We start from the raw sequence: 15898 nt of genomic DNA on the forward strand, positions 1-15898 counted from the left end.
GTACGTTTTTAATGATAGTTTACTTACGGGTCTTACATTCTACGATTACCTTTTGTGCTGTTAGGTGCTGACTTTAGTTTTAGATTTGAATGGCTCCACGACCAGTAAAAGGTTGATGCAGAAGTAGTACAGTAGTACGTAGATTTCTTAGTAGCGATTTTAGAACTAAACATTAAATTCGCGATAGACCAAAACGGCAAATTTGGTCGGAATTCATAATACTACATGTATAGTACTACTACAGAAGTTCTACTACTATTAATACTGTAGTATTACCAATTGCCAGCTACAGTACGAGTACTGTAGTACAGTAGTGCTGTAGTGCCTCTTGGACGTCGCGCCATTGTAGAATGGTTCTACTACCGTACACGGTACATGTACATGGAGTAGTAATGCAATAGTTGTACAGCATAGCACTTCAACGCAAAACCTAGGTACTCAGCAGCTCAGTATTACAGATCCGATCCGAATTATGTGGAGGCGGTGATAGACACACCGGCTTGCACTACATGGGCGCCGCCACCAGTGCGCGTGAGGAAGCTCGAGGGTTTAGAGCGCACTGAGCTGAACCTATCCGCAGGGTAATCAACATCCAGCGTGTCCATGAGCCTCTGCGCGTGCTGCTGGTGCACGAGTGCAATGATGCAGCCACCGAAGCCAGCGCCCGTCATACGTGCGCCAAACACGCCTTCACAGCCGCGTGCCGTCTCCACCAGGTAGTCTAGCTCAGGAGTGCTCACTTCGTAGTCGTCACGGAGTGACTCATGACTTTGGTACATGAGCTGGCCCACCTCAGCGTATTGACGCGCTCGGATGTGTTCCACGGCGGCAGCGGTACGTTTGTTTTCTGTGATCACGTGGCGTGCACGACGATACACGACCTCGTCACCCAGAGCCTCGTGCACCGCGTCCAGCTCGGCCATCGTAGCGTCACGCAGGTGCGTCATCTGCGGGTGACCGTGGGTCTGTAGCGTCTTGACAGCCGCTTGGCACTGCGTGACGCGCTCCTTGTATTCGCCGCCGTTCAGCTCATGCTTGACGTTCGAGTTGCACACCACAATGACCACGTCCGGGTCCCGGAACGCCACATGTGTGGGCTCCTTTGTTCGGCAATCAATCAGCAGTGCGCAGTCCTTCCTGCCACAAGAAGAGATGAACTGGTCCATGATGCCGCACGGTACGTTGCAGTACTCGTGCTCGGCTGCCTGACACAGCAGCGCCTTCTGGATTGCCGACACCTCACTGATTTCAAACAGACTCTCTAAAAAGGAAGCGAAACCCACCTCCAGTGCTGCAGAGCTGCTCAGCCCGCTACCTAACGGCACGGTACTTGCAATGACCGCGTGGACGCCTAGAGGTTCTTTGCGGTTCAAATGCTTAAGATATTCAGCCGTCACACCCTTGGGGTAGTTGCCCCACGATGGCTGCGTCTTGTCCAGTTGCTCCGTGTTGTCGGCCGAGAACTCGACCAGCTGGTCGGGGAAGCTCGCCGACGCCAACTTGGTGGTGGACGCAGACTCGGCGGGTGCGCGTATACCCACCACTACCGTCGTCTTGTCCAGTGCCAATGGACACACGAAGCCGTCGTTGTAGTCTGTATGTTCGCCGATTAGATTCACGCGTCCGGGTGCGGCGGCGATGGTCAGAGCCTCGCGCGGGGCATTGGCGTGCTGCTTAAAGGTAGAGTAGAAGAGACTGACGGCCTGCTCGATCACGTCGACGGTGTCAGATCCGGCCATGCCAGTGAATCGCATCGAGCCTGTGATATGTTCGTTTATCGGAGGTTTCAAGAAAGTACTACATGGACTGTAGTACAAAAAAAAGATATGTGAAATAATATATTTCTCTCATTCTCAATTTTTAAAGCTTAAAAAAAGAAACTTGAAGTATTAGCGCTGATACTAGTATAATCTACTACTACGTAGTACTACGTAGTACTAGTTTACTATCGCTACAGCAACTGCTGTAACACGTAGTACAACTAGAGCATCCAGCGGCAATCTTTACGACGGTCCTAATCACGCACTAGGTACTGTACAATAAGACTTTCTGAAGCTAAAATCTCAGTAATACCTGAGTCAAAGCCACATCGCGCTCAAACACACAATGAACCGGATCGATCAGAGAATTGTAGTCTATTGTGATTGTCATTGAACATCTCCACAATGGTTTTCTTCCTCACTTCGATGTACGACACTAAGGGAAATAGAGACAAGCTCCCAAATGCACTATAGATACCAAATTTGACGGACATGTCTCCGTTCTTAAGACCATCGCGCCCACTGACTCCTTGGGAGAGATGAACGCGGCGGTGAGTTATAGAATGAAGAATCGCTCTAGCAAGTGAAAAAAATTGGACTTTTCTACTGACGAAGAAAAGAACAGAGTGTATCTTGCAAAACGGGACAATAAAAATTAATGATGGACGACATGTACGACCGCTGCACCAACTTGAACGGACGACGCCGCACCAAGTGATACAACGGTACATGCGGCTTCCAGACAGAAGAGATGCACTCTCAACCGCCTTCTCACCGCAACGCTCGTTTTCTGCTTCATACTATACCCACTCGCACACGTCGAAAGAGTGGAAGCGGGCTGTTGGATGAGCAATGCCATACAGCAAATTAGCTCTACTGAAGTCTCTTGGTGTCGGATTCGCAACTGAACTGGACTTCCGGTAGGCACCGTTGGAAGTGGTCGAACGGAATGGTTGGTGTAGCATCGCTCAGGTGGGCCACTTTGTCTGCTGTGCACCACATGTATATAGTGTGCTAAACATAAAGTGAGCTTTCCCTGAGACGAAGGGTACCCGTTACGACGACGGGCAAAGCTGGACTACAGTCTGTAGTCTGTTGCACAATAAAAATTCTAGGCGTGACACAAGTCAGCCAGCAACCAACTGCTACAGCCATGACCACCAGCTCGGAGCGTCCGGAGATCCGCACGCGCTTCGACTCGCACGACGAGAGTCACCGACTGCATCTTGTTCCTCCTTCGTCCGCTGATCGCTCGCCACTCAAGTCGTGGCGCAATCTGCCAAGTCCATTGGGCCACCACCACTTACTCGAAAGTCAATTAGAATACGAAGAGATTGAAGAGCAAGCGAAGAAGCAAGGACGGACAAAGACCCGCACTATCAACCACATTACTCTTGGCTTCATCGCGTACTTTGCTGTGGCCGCTGGACCTTTCGGGGTCGAGGATGCTGTGAGAGCAGCTGGAGCGTACCCGGTGCTACTGGCTGTAGTGCTACTACCATTCACGTGGGGGTTACCGCAAGCTTTAATGACTGCAGAGCTCAGCTCCATGATTGACGAGAACGGTGGCTACATTCTGTGGGTACGCCGTGGACTGGGCCAGTACGCTGGCTGGGTTAATGCCTTCAATAGCATCGCCAGCAACGTCTGCGACTTGCCGACGTATCCTGTGCTATTCTGCAGCTACGTGGAGGCGTTTCTGGCGTCTGGTTACGGCTACACGCTGACGGGCACGGAGCAGTGGCTGGTCAAGTGTTGTGCGCTGTTGTTAGTGTTCACCTCAAACGCCGTTGGCATGCGTGCTGTGGCGCTGGCATCAGTGCTAATGTCACTGTTTGTACTGGCACCGTTTGTACTGGAGCCGCTGTCGGTGGAGACGTTTAACCTCGCGACGTGGGGCAGCGTAGCGCCACAGATCGACTGGTCGCTGTTTCTCTCCACGATCCTGTGGAACTACCAAGGTGGGTGATATGACTCACTATAGGACGTCGTTGTGCAGGTGACTTATGGCGGTTGTTCTGCTGCGTATCGTATAGGCTGGGACTCGTTGGGGTGTGTCGCAGGTGAAGTGAAAGACGGCGGCAGGACGTACCCGATTGCCATAGTGATCGCAATGATCCTAATCACGATCAACTATGCGTTCCCAGGTCTGTTTCAGATATACTACAGCATAGTTCCGTCACCTTGACGCTTGTCTGTTGCTTGCAGTTGGTGCTGGCATCATGGTGCAGTCTGATTTCTCCCAGTGGCACGAAGGTTCTCTAGAGACTATTGCGATGACGCTTGCTCCGTGGCTGGGCGTATGGGTTGGCATGGCTGCTGTGGTCGCTACACTAGGAGAGTTCAACGTCGTGATGGCGTGCAGCTCACGCGCGTTGTGGGCCACAGCAGACTACAAGATGCTGCCCTCCTGTCTCGCTATTGAGTGGAAGCGCTTTGGAACGCCCATTGCAGCCGTGATCTTCCAGACTGTGACGACAGGTGTGCTCATGAACTTCTCGTTCGAGTTCTTGGTAGTGCTTGACACGTTCTTTAACAAGTATGTGGCTATTGCCGTTGGTTTTTTAAGTGCGCTGTCTGACGCTTTGTCTTATCTGCTACTGCAGTCTCACGTTGTTGCTCGAGTTCTTCGCGTTCCTGCGTCTCAAGTACATCGAAAAAGACACGGAGCGTCCATTTGTGGTGCCGTTCGGCAACGTCGGCGCTTGGACAATCACGTTGCCCAAGATCGTGGTGCTCTCGGCTGTGCTACTCGCTCAGAAACGCCATGTATGGGTGACCTGTGGGCTGTTTAATGTGGCCGTGTCCAGTGCGTATCTGGTTTGGCGCCGCTTCCAGCCAGCTCCCCAGGGCACGACCGAATCCTCCACCACCTCGTACGGCACCGGTCACTTGTCTTAGCGATCGCGGTACATGAGGCCCTCATTTACTTTTAGGTCTTAGTTTTTATTTTCGACCCATTTATAAACTTTAAAATGCCAACACAAAGGACCCATTTGTTTTACTACAGTAGTATTAAAAGTACTACATGTACCTCAAGTATGAGAAGTTCTAATTTGAACATGCACTAATACATAGTAGAAAAAAAAAAAGAGCTACCGGTATTATCTCTGTCCGAAGATAGCACTCAGCTCGTCTTGGTAAAAGTGTCCTCTTCGCTTTTGTTTCCTGTTCTGTTTCTTCTTCTCTCTTCGAAGCCGTTGTTGCTCTTTCACTGCAGCTTCAGCCTGGGCAGTTTTCTCCTCTAGCGCAAACTCCAGATCCTCAACGTTCTCGTAAAGAAAATCGATCAGCACGTCGACGTCCATGCCTACAGGAATGAGGATCCCCATGCCGTGCTCTGGCGTTCCTTCGTCCCATGACACTTGTGGCTCTTCCACCTCCGCGTCGGCAGTGACGAGAAGAGTAATCTTGTTCCACACGAGACTATGCAGACGTAGCTCCATGAAGTTTACGAGTAAAAGGTTCGCAATCCAGTGGAACGCGCTCTTTTTCATGTGCGGGTCCTCAAATTTTGGCAGGAAGAGTCTCGAATGGAGTAAACTAGTCAAAACTGCATGTTGCGTCGCTGCGAAAAGCGTAGAAACCAGCAGCGGTCAGTCAACGATCGACATAAAAATCCATTTCAAAACACCACTTACTCGGCCCGTCTTCCAGTCCGGTCGTCGTCTCCTGCACGATATTCTTTTCGTGCGTGAGCATCTGGTGGAACATCTTATCAAACTGTTCGTGCTCCCGCTTCGTCGCTCGGTTCTGTTCTCCCACTCGAATCCCATGCATGTCCGTCTTATCCGCAACTGTCTCGTCCTCTGATAGCCACTCTGACAATGCAGTCGTCTTAATTTCTTCACCTTCTTCTTCTACTACAAGCGGCACTTGCGCCACCTGGAACAAATCCTGTAGAATCCGTTTTGTAGTGCGTTGCCACTCCCGTGCGAATGGGGCTTGCAGTGCAGCCTCCGGGTCATTACGAGCACTAACTGATCGCCCAAGATTGGACAGGGTGCGCTTCACCAGACGCCCGGGTACCTCTACGGTGTACTTGACTTGGACGAACCCATCCACGTGCCCCTGAGCCTCGAAATCGTCTATCGGAACGTGGAAAGCCAGCGGAAACCGCACGGGTTCCTCAGTAATTGCTTGACGGCTCTCACTTAAAGCTAGAACCTGTTTACGCGCGTTGAACGCGTCGTTGTTGCATCCGAACGCTGCCAGCTCCAGGAATATGTTAAGCTGCTTGAGTGCTTCTTCGTTCTCCTGGGCCAGAGCGGGTGCTTGGCGCTGTACCGTGTCTGGATGCAAGCGCAGCAGCAGAGGAGACACGTATGGAGTGAGGTTTAATCCTTTGGGGCGGCGGAGACCGGTAGCCGTTGATAGGCAGCGCCGCAGCAGCATGTTAAAGGGCTAAATGAATGAATGGTTGGGATTGGCTGAAAAGTCACTAAGTCGCTTGACGATTTTGCATTTTATGCAAACGACTCGTTCGAATCAGCATCCACCGTGCTACATTAAATGTAGCATTAGGCGTTTCACGGGGAACTCTCTGATTCTATAGCTCCAGTGCTGCCAGAACGCGATGCATTGCGCTGTTTCGTCGAGATCGTCGTCGGGAATTTAGAGAGCTTTAAAAAAGGATCTGTTTTAATATTAATAAAAAAACAAGAAATAATTTTAAAATCTCTTTTTACGCTTGTGACTGTACATGTAGTTTTATTAACGGAAAATCTACTGACCAGGTTGTTTTTACATAGCCGTGCGACAAATGACCAGGTATTGACCAGGTAATCAGTACGGTATTGTAATTAAAAAGTAAATTACAATGATGTGCAAAGATTCCCCTTACCCTATCAAATCTTAAGATTTTGTACAACGGTGGGCGGTGAAACGTTCTCCTGGCCTCTCATTTCTCAATTTGCGCCGAAAGCCGACAATGAAGCGGAAACTGTGTAATGTGGAAGACGTCGACTCCGACGAAGACGACGAAGCTGTGTCAACGTTCGGTGGAGGAGGAGATAGCTCAGGCGACGACAATGAAGACACGGACCGGACGCAGCTAGCCCAGGGCACGCAGTTAGTCCGGGAGGGCAGCGAAGACTCACTCGACGATCTCTTACTCCAGGAAGATTCATTTAAAGGGAAGGAGCTGAAGCGGCTCCACGCCAGTTGGGACGCTTGGGAGAGGTATCGAGTTAATTACTGCGAGGAGGAGAACGCGCATCTAGTCGTTCAAGAAGCAGAGAGTGTGTCGAAGCGCAACAAGCAGCTGCGTGAGTCCAAACGTGCGAAGAGTGGCCGAAGCGTCCGCTACTTACCTGACGACTTACCGCGGTGGCGACGCAGGTATATTTGCACCCATGGAGCGAAATTTCGGCGCCGTGGTATGGGAAAGCGGCAACAGTACCGACTTCGTGGTACTGGCTGTCCGTTTCGATTCACAGTCGAAAGTGTTTTCGTCAAGGGCAAGTGGATTGTAGAGGTGAAGAACCCTATATATACGCACAACCACGCGCTATCCGAAGTGGTGTTCGAAAACTATCCACATAATCGGCAGATAATGATGTGTGAGCCTATTGTTGAAGACCTCCGGCTATTGGTTCGAGCGGGCGGTAAAAGTTTGCGCATTTACGAGTACATTCGTGACTATTCAAGCTACAAGGTGACGCGCAAGGACGTGGCTAACCTCCTTTCAAGATTCGCAATGAAATGCGTGGAGAAGCAGACGACGATTTGGCTGTTGCAGAGTTTCTTATGGAGTTTTGTGAAAAGGACAAAGACAATGTGGTTAGTGTGGACGATACATCTTCCGAAGAGACCGGTGCTATTTCTCTGACTACGAGACGTATGCGAGCCACGTTCGCCAGGTTTCCAGAGCTCTTGTTGGTTGACTGTACCCACAAAACCAACAGGTAAGGTTTTCATAGGGAATTTGCCAGGTTTCATTCCAGGTTTATGCCGGGTTAGACACCAGGCTTTCACATAGGTGATTGGCCAGGTTGAGTATCAGTTATAAACCAGGTTTTAATCCTTACTAATTCAGTTCACGTTTGTACCTTCAGATATGACTACCAACTTTGCAGTTTAATGGTTATGGATGCGTTCGGTCGAGGGCCATTCGTGCAGCATTCGCTAATTGAAACGAATTCCGACTGGCACATGCGCAAAGCTCTTATTCACTTCAAGACTGCTAACGTTGGTTGGGACGCACTCCGTGTCGTGATGGTCGATAAAGACATGACGGAGATCTCTGTGATCCGTGAAGCTTTTCCTGAAGCGACAGTTTTGCTCTGCCATTTCCATGTGTTGAAGTTTTACGTGGAGTTGTCCGTGAGGCGCGCTTCGGGCGTTATTCGCCAAGTGAATACGATGCTATGGGTCATCTCTTCGCTAACTTGGTGGACGCTACTTCAGAAGAGGTCTACGCTAAGAATTTTTCTCTTTTAGAGACGTTTTCTTGCGCTCAATGCAACGTGTCGTGTTGGGAGTACTTTTGTCAAAACTGGGATGAAAGCAAAGATATGTGGACACACTACAAACGTCAAACATTGCCGCATTTTCGTAACAATACGAACAACCGTATCGAGTCGAACTTTGGAAAGATCAAACTCGATCTTGACGGTAGTTGTTCAATGAAGGAGTGTCTGGAGTCTCTTCTTCGAACTCAGCGTCGATGCGATAACGAAAGTCTGGCAAGGGTGGCGTTTGAGGGGGCGTGAACACATTACGGCTACGATCAAGAACTTAATTTGGTATTACGTCTGTGTACACCTTGGGTAGCATCTACGCTGCAGCCTGAGTATGAGCTCGCTATCTCCGACGTCGCGGTCCGGCTGTACACATTTAACGCAACCTCTGACAACATAGTGGAAGTGGAGCGGGGTTTGAAACGATACTCATTTAGCAAGGTTGACTGGATTTGTGATTGTGATTTTTCGACAACTCTCAAGCTTCCATGCCGCCATGTGATATGCTTTCGCCGCTTTGCTGGACTTGTTCCGTGTATTCCAGTGTCCTACATTCACTCGAGATGGTTAATTACGGATTCGTTGTCTTTGACAAGCTTGCCATACGTGGATGTTTTCAATTACTCAAAGACTACCAAACCTATCGGGGAGTACAACGTGGATTCGGTGCTGGATAGTCGACAAAAATACAGCATATCAAGGAATCTGCTAAACCGTGTAGCACAGGAGCTAGCTGACTTGCCGATGCGACTTTTCAGCAAAGAGATGGAGTACCTGAAAGACTACCTGGGCCGACTGCGCACTGGTTTGCAACCTGTGGAGATACCTGCAGGTGAACCTGTGAAAAAACCTGTAGTTCAATGTGTGGAAAAACCTGGTACGCAACCTGCAGAGAAGCTATGTCATCAATCTGCCGAGCATTCTTTAAACGAGTTGGATGGAGTTGAGAATGGAGACGACGAAAAAGAAGATGAAGGCGAGGTCACGGATGACGCAGTTGTAGAACCTCCAGAACAAAATTTGGAGGTTCAACCTGATGAAAAACCTGGAAGTGAGCATGAAGAAAAACCTGTAATGAACCCGGGTGAGGTGTCTGTAAAGAAACCTGAGGAAGAACCTGTATTGTCATCTGGCAGTAAACATGTTACAGATCGTGTAGTAAATCCTGTCACGAATCCTGTGGGTACACCTGATGTACTAGATGAGAATCCACCCAAGCCCATCAATTTGAGCAAGAGGTGCGGCGGGCTGGGCGACCGAAAACAACTGCAGCGCAAAACTCCAAGAAACGAGCCACAGCGCGTAAGAAATTCAATACACGACTGGAGAAAGGCGGAGCGCTATCATTCGAGGACGTCGGGGTTGTTGCGCGCATCCTTGGCAACATAAACATCAGTTTTACTAATATTTCCGAATTGCTGGATGTTTATCCAGTACAGTATGAGAGTGCTGCCCGTAAGCATCCAAAAGTTGGTGGAGATAAGAAGCCGATTCTGAGCGCTGCTCTACCGTTCCTACTGCCTGCTCCATTAGTGAAGAAATCCTTAGATGTAATCTACGAGTCTGGCGCAGTTCCGTTGCCAAGCCAAACCGATGAAGAACCCCTATACGTCAAGATTACCGGTATTGGCAATTTTTCGCTGTATCAAGTCGACTGCATGCAGAGAGTATGGACAATGAAAGAGGCTGTTGTGATGGGCAAGAGACTAGTGGAGTGGTTGAAGTGTGTACGCGTCTGAAAGAAACAAGCAGAAGAAGTTCTTAAGCGCGTTCTACAAGCGCATCCATTTGAAATCGTGGAGGGTAATATCGGTGATTTGGATTACTCAACGCTGTACAGACTCCCCAAGAAGGACTGGATAAGCTCAAAGATATTTGAAGCAATGGGAGAGATTTGGAAAAGAAATCATAGCGTGACCGTGGTTACAACTGCAGGGTTTAAGCTCAACAGAAAGGTCAAGGGGGTCGACGTGCCGGCTGGTCTGTTGAACAAACTTACGTCTATCACTTCCAGATTGGTGTTTATACCTGTTAACTTTGCGCAAGTGCATTGGACTGCGATTATTGTCAACACGACGACGAAGAGCATTTTTGTCTACGATCCGCTGGGGGACCAAGACTACATCACGTTTCTCACCAAGCTTCAGAGCAGCATCACTAAAGATCAAGCGTTCAGTAGCTTCAAACTGGTTTTGGTCGCGTCGCCGACGCAAGACGATGGAAACAGCTGCGGAATATACATTCTGAACTTCATGTGGAGACTGCTTGACGAAAATGTGAAGAGTGCGCATGAGGACTCTGGACTCAATATCTTCCGGCTACGTGTGCTAGCAGCCCTGCTTAATCTGTAATAGATTTGTTTACTCTGTGTAAATGATGTGTACGTATTCCCGTTATAGCGTAAGTACCTGTGCAAAAGACGCACCAGACATGAAAAGAAACTTGTCCATGAAAGACAGAGAGAAAACGTGAAGAAGCTATCGACGCCTTGAATAAACACAAAGTGCTCAAACCTGGTAAGCGACCGGCATCAACCTGGTTTCCAGCCTAAAACCAAAGCAGTATTGAAAAAAAAAACAAGTTCGAAAACCTGGGAGAAACCTGTTTGAAAAACCTGGTGTAAATCCTGACACCAAAATAAAAGGAAAGGATACAATCCATCTTATCACACCTGCACTTACACCTGGTGCGCAACCTGGTATGTAACCGGACACGCAACCAAGACGGAGCTACAGCTCAGCTTGCAGCCGGATGTCGTCCAAGCACCATGATTACTTTGGAGCCCGACTTCGATATAAAATGGACGCGCAGATCTCTTTATAAATCATTTAGTGAGTATTCAAGAGCTGCAGAAAAACAAAGAAAATCCATTTATTTATATTACGGTTTTATTACAGGTCAATTTTATCTTACAGCCTGTTTTTACCCTGCCAAATTCAAATCAGGAGATAAAACAGGTTAAATTCGCGCGGCTATGCAAAAAAAACCTGGGCAGTATACTCGTTCTTTTATTAATATTATATTAGCTTCTGAAGTCTTAAACCCTTTTTAAGTATTTAATTTCCCAAATAGTACTATTACTAAATGATGTTTGGGTATCAGTCGGAATTGGTATCGGGTACCAGGTACAACAAAAGTACTAGTACTGTAGTTGCCTTTACATATGTATACGAGGTTCGTGGTCGTTTAATAGCTCACGGCATCCTTCTGCGTTGCCCAAACAGCTTTTCTGTTTTCTAGCATCGAAAGCTGTTCATTCTTTAATTCGACCCGAGCCAAGCCGTGAAATCGAGACATGAACGTCATTCAGTTTGCTTGTTCAAGGCGCCAATGCTGAAGGCCCCTATCATCTGCCATCGCAAAACAAAAAGCCTAACGCCTGTGGGAAATATAGCCGCGAACCTTCATGCCACCGGTAGTCAGTACTGCCGAAACGGACCACTTTCAGCTACAACTGCCGGCAACCAAAATATCGGATGCCAAAGGCCAATTAACAACGTTTAAATCGACTGCTGCCACATTTTCTGTTTGCTTGGTTTGCGAGAAGTTGTGATTTTGTGTGCTCGTTGGTTCTCAGCATTAGAAACTCCAATTTTCTTCACGTCAATTATGGTATGTTCTCATTGTCTAAACTACCACTTACTGCTATCCTGCTTCAAACAGTGAAATGCGAGAGCGTCACAAACGTGTCGTTGCCATTGATGTCTACCCGAATCGGTACATGTATGCTCGTTGGGGCCGCAGTGATACAGGCATTGAAAAAAAATGACGGGGTATCAATAATAACAGGTCTGGTTTTTAAGAGTTAATTTTTACTGGACACAGCAAAATCTATGGCTACAAAATTGCATTTTTGACCTCTTTCCACAACCATCAATCGCGACGCCCAGCCATCCTATCTCAAGCTGAACGATCAACTCATTCTACCATTTTCCATTACTCATGGTCGCCAACAGACTCTACGCCCAATTCCTTTACCCTGTTTAGCCTTCCAACTTGATCCAGTGCCGCTACTGCGGTAAAATTAGAGAACAGGCCCCGTCTTATGGCTTCACAAACTTGGTAGGCCACCTCAGCGACAAGCACCCGCAATACCTCGAAGACCACCCAGAGTACGAGAGTCGTGGGGCTCAAAGTCTCGTCGGATTTGGCTTTGTATCTGACAGGGCTGCTACAGTCTACAACTGGACGATGTGGATCGTCACTAGGAGCGTACCGCTCGAAGAGGTTGACAATGAGGCTACCCTAGCCATGTCGCGGTGGACCCCATGCCATCGCGAACACTCGTGAAGCTCATGGCTAGAGTGGGGCTTTTAGTTAAGGAATGTGTTGGCTCGCAAATGTTTGCCCCGATTGGCTCCGTCGTCGACGGCTGGGCTCGGGGCTCCCGATTATGACATTGTTATTTGTCGGGAGCCTGTCTTCAGCATAAATGAATGTTGTGGACAGCTAGTGTCGAGCAATACATTATGACATCTACAAAGAGCAGGCAATAAATAAGAGCATGTTTATTGTAAACGAGTGGGTTGGGCTGTCCAGTACCCACCGTTATGTCGCAGGCAAAGCACCATTTCCAGAGTAAGTAGCTGCATGCTGCGACGCTCTTGCCCGTACGTCGTCCGTGCAACGCTAAAGAACCGCTTAACTGGGAGGAATGACGCTTATCAAATTGCACATTGGTTGAGCCGCTGTCAGCCGATGCCTTTTTTGTAGATGATCTACAAAAGAGCCTTCTTCTTCGCTGACGGCTACATCCTAAGCAGCACTAGATGCACTTTCATCCGCGCAGCGGAAGGATCGCAACGCCGCCTTTTCCGCCCTTGTCAGCTGGTGGCTGCCTCCGAGGACGCGTACGCAACCCGACTCGAAGTCGGGACTGTGTACGATGTCGGCACGGGACACAAAAACAGCATGTTAATAAAATGCACGTTGACTCACAATAATATACTGTAAAAAATTAAGTTTACCGAGATATGTGGCGTACTGCGGTTTTACGGCAATGAGACCGTCGAACCACACCTGAACATTCAACAATGTGACGCTTGAGCCTTGTAGTGCTTTGATAACCGATTCCACCTTTTCAAGCCCCTTGAGTAGCGACAGCAGGCGCTTGTTGCACGACGGCGCTGGAAGAACGTCCACGAGCGCATCATTCGTCGTGTCGAGGTGCTCGAGGAGCTGAAAATAGCGATGTAGCATACAAAAAGCTGAATTCCAGCGTGTACGAGGTAGTGTCTTCAACCCACATTTAAAGCCCAATCATAGTTATAAATTGCGAAGTTAGTACAGTACTTAGCAAATAGATACCATCACTAAAATAGCAATTACCTGAGCTTGACAGCCTGCTTCAGGGTCCGCAGTCGCACCATTACGGCTTGAATGCCTGTCAAGTCTTCTTCATGCTGTTCCATATCCACTTGAGCTGTCCTATTTAGCCGGGGTCTAGCATATCCAAAAAGCGGGACGCCCATGCGCGTTACTAGCAGTCGATTGACGGCGCAGTTGACCCAACAAGAAATAACCCCTCCCTTCCAGCTGCTTACCAAATTCGCGGGGCAGCACATTAGCTAGGATCTTATTGTGCCCGCGCGCCGAAAGGCCCTCGTCCGGCCCGCTCAGCAGTGGTGCCATACAGAGGAGCGGGATCTTCATGGCGTCGACTTCGTAGCAGGCGAAGACAGCGACGAAATGTTCAAACGCGTGGCTCCAGCCGTCCCGAATTAGGCCAAATTGTGGAGGCGTCTCGGCAGCCATGTGACGTTCCACAATCCGAGTGAGACTTTCCATGGCTCGCTAAATTGTCTCGACACAAATCGAATCCAAATTTGTGTATCTGAGTAGCACAGAAACTAGTCTGACTAAATATAGAAAAAAATCTACACTTAGTTAAAAAAAAAATGGTTTACCTTCTAGCAACAGGATTCTCGCAGAAGCTGAGCGGGAAGCCGTTCTTGACAGTCCAATCGAGCCACCCGAATACGTTGAGTGCTGACCGACGGATGTAGCTTAGCAGCAAGTCGGTCTCAGCGGTAGGTGCAAACAGCATAACGGCCTCGTAGTCCGGGTGCTTCTGACGGACGTGCTGCATGAGGTTGGAGTAGCCGTTCCGCCGGGTCTGCTTTCGAACCGTGCCGCAGCGACAGCGGAAGTATTCAAAGACGATCTCGTCGTTAACGTTACGACACGGTCGGAAGTAGAACCCGGTAACCCGGGCTGGCGTGAAGGCGGCGTGGCGGGGGCGCAGGGCAAGAACCATGGTAGTTTAGCGAAGAGGCGAGTGGTTTTTGTTTCTCAAACTGAGGAGTGAGGAAACCACCAAGCTGTGTCGTGTAGTTGACTTCGAGAGTTGTTGGTAGCAGCGTATTTTAAGTATGTGAGAAGTCATGGTTGGTTGTGAGAGGTACATAATGATAACGAGGTAATTATCAAAAATTATGGCAGATGACTATTTAGTCAAATAAAGTAGCAAAAACGTTCAGGTAATCCTAGAATAAATATATTTATGATTATATAAGAAATAATCGAAAAGACCATGCCATAATTGGTAGCCCTAATTGGGCCACTGGTACCACTTGTATACGCGCATCGTTTTTTATTACCCGCTTCTGACCCTGTCTCTACTCGTCGAAGAGAGCGACCTCGGTGTTGACTCTCATATCGAAATACTTGATGAGATTCCAGAAGCTTATCAAAAGCTGCGATCCAGCATTATATTCATTGCTGGAGACAATTGCTCCACTAATCAGGCGCTAGCTACTAGGCTCGGCGTCCCATTGGTTGGCTGTGTCAGTCATAGCTACCACTTCGCTGTTCAAGGTGTCCTCCGTGAGAACGAGGGCTTGTTATAGGATGTGAAAGCTCTCATGGGGCAGCTGTGCACAAAGAAGAGCAGCGCGCGCCTTCGCCAGAACATGGAGATGGTGACGATAAAGCGAAGCAAGAACGAGGTGGTCCTCTACGTTCAAGACGTTAAAACGCTACATCAAGATCAAGGCAGCGGCCAAGCAAGTGGAGGCTGTTAACGACCTTGTGCTCCGCGATAGCGCCCGCAACAAGCTGGAAATCTGTACAGCCAGATGCGCGCAGTGGAGTCTGTGAACAAGAAACTTCAATCTGAAGAGACGACGAGGTCAGACGTAGTGTGCTGTTTGATGGCGTTCTCCAGCCTTACCCAGTGATGAAGAGCCATTTGTCAGAAGATGCACATATAGTTCGTTCGCGTGACTTTAAAAATGGTATTGTCAAGGGAAGGTGTATTCACACTTTGTCTCTCGGTTTTGCAACTTTCTTAAGGCAACTTTATCATTAGGTGTGGAGAGGTGACGAGACAAACGAGGATGAGGCAGTCGCCATTTTGGCCCTTCACACATAGGGTGCCTAAAGCGGCACCGGAAGCACGCCGTGGGCAAAGCCTACAGTGTAGGCTTCATCGAGTCGCTGCTGCACGTTGGGCAAAGTTACGCCGCCAAGCGTCCGAGGGACACAATTACGATGCACTGTTGCTCCACGTACCACCAACAAGCAATCACTGCAATTTTTTCTCGCAGGCCAAGATGGTGTTTATGCCACACCGAAGCGCACTGCTGCCTATTCACTTGGAGATGATAATGCTTTCTTAAAGTGAGAACGCAATACTGGGATCGCCGCACGGTTGCAACAGCGTTTCCGTCGAGTCAG

The 15898-nt window shown here is 48.8% G+C and overlaps 3 protein-coding genes across 3 annotated transcripts; 1 reads left to right on the forward strand and 2 right to left on the reverse strand.

Moving 5' to 3' along the window:
- Positions 1-470: 470 nt before the first annotated feature.
- Positions 471-1780, reverse strand: PITG_14170 (galactokinase, putative; the record flags this gene model as incomplete). The annotated part of the gene is made up of 1 exon (XM_002899233.1): positions 471-1780. The coding sequence occupies one exon, from the start codon at positions 1737-1739 to the stop codon at positions 471-473; it is 1269 nt and encodes a 422-aa protein (XP_002899279.1).
- Positions 1781-2913: 1133 nt separating this feature from the next.
- Positions 2914-4661, forward strand: PITG_14171 (Amino Acid-Polyamine-Organocation (APC) Family; the record flags this gene model as incomplete). The annotated part of the gene is made up of 4 exons (XM_002899234.1): positions 2914-3721; positions 3797-3907; positions 4026-4299; positions 4367-4661. The coding sequence occupies 4 exons, from the start codon at positions 2914-2916 to the stop codon at positions 4659-4661; spliced, it is 1488 nt and encodes a 495-aa protein (XP_002899280.1).
- A 97-nt stretch (positions 4662-4758) lies between these two features.
- PITG_14172 (uncharacterized protein) lies at positions 4759-6155 on the reverse strand (the record flags this gene model as incomplete). Its single annotated transcript, XM_002899235.1, has 2 exons — positions 4759-5328; positions 5402-6155. The coding sequence occupies 2 exons, from the start codon at positions 6153-6155 to the stop codon at positions 4865-4867; spliced, it is 1218 nt and encodes a 405-aa protein (XP_002899281.1).
- Positions 6156-15898: the final 9743 nt, after the last annotated feature.

This window comes from Phytophthora infestans, genomic scaffold (genome assembly GCF_000142945.1).
Source record: "Phytophthora infestans T30-4 supercont1.32 genomic scaffold, whole genome shotgun sequence".
Lineage (NCBI taxonomy): Eukaryota > Oomycota > Peronosporomycetes > Peronosporales > Peronosporaceae > Phytophthora > Phytophthora infestans.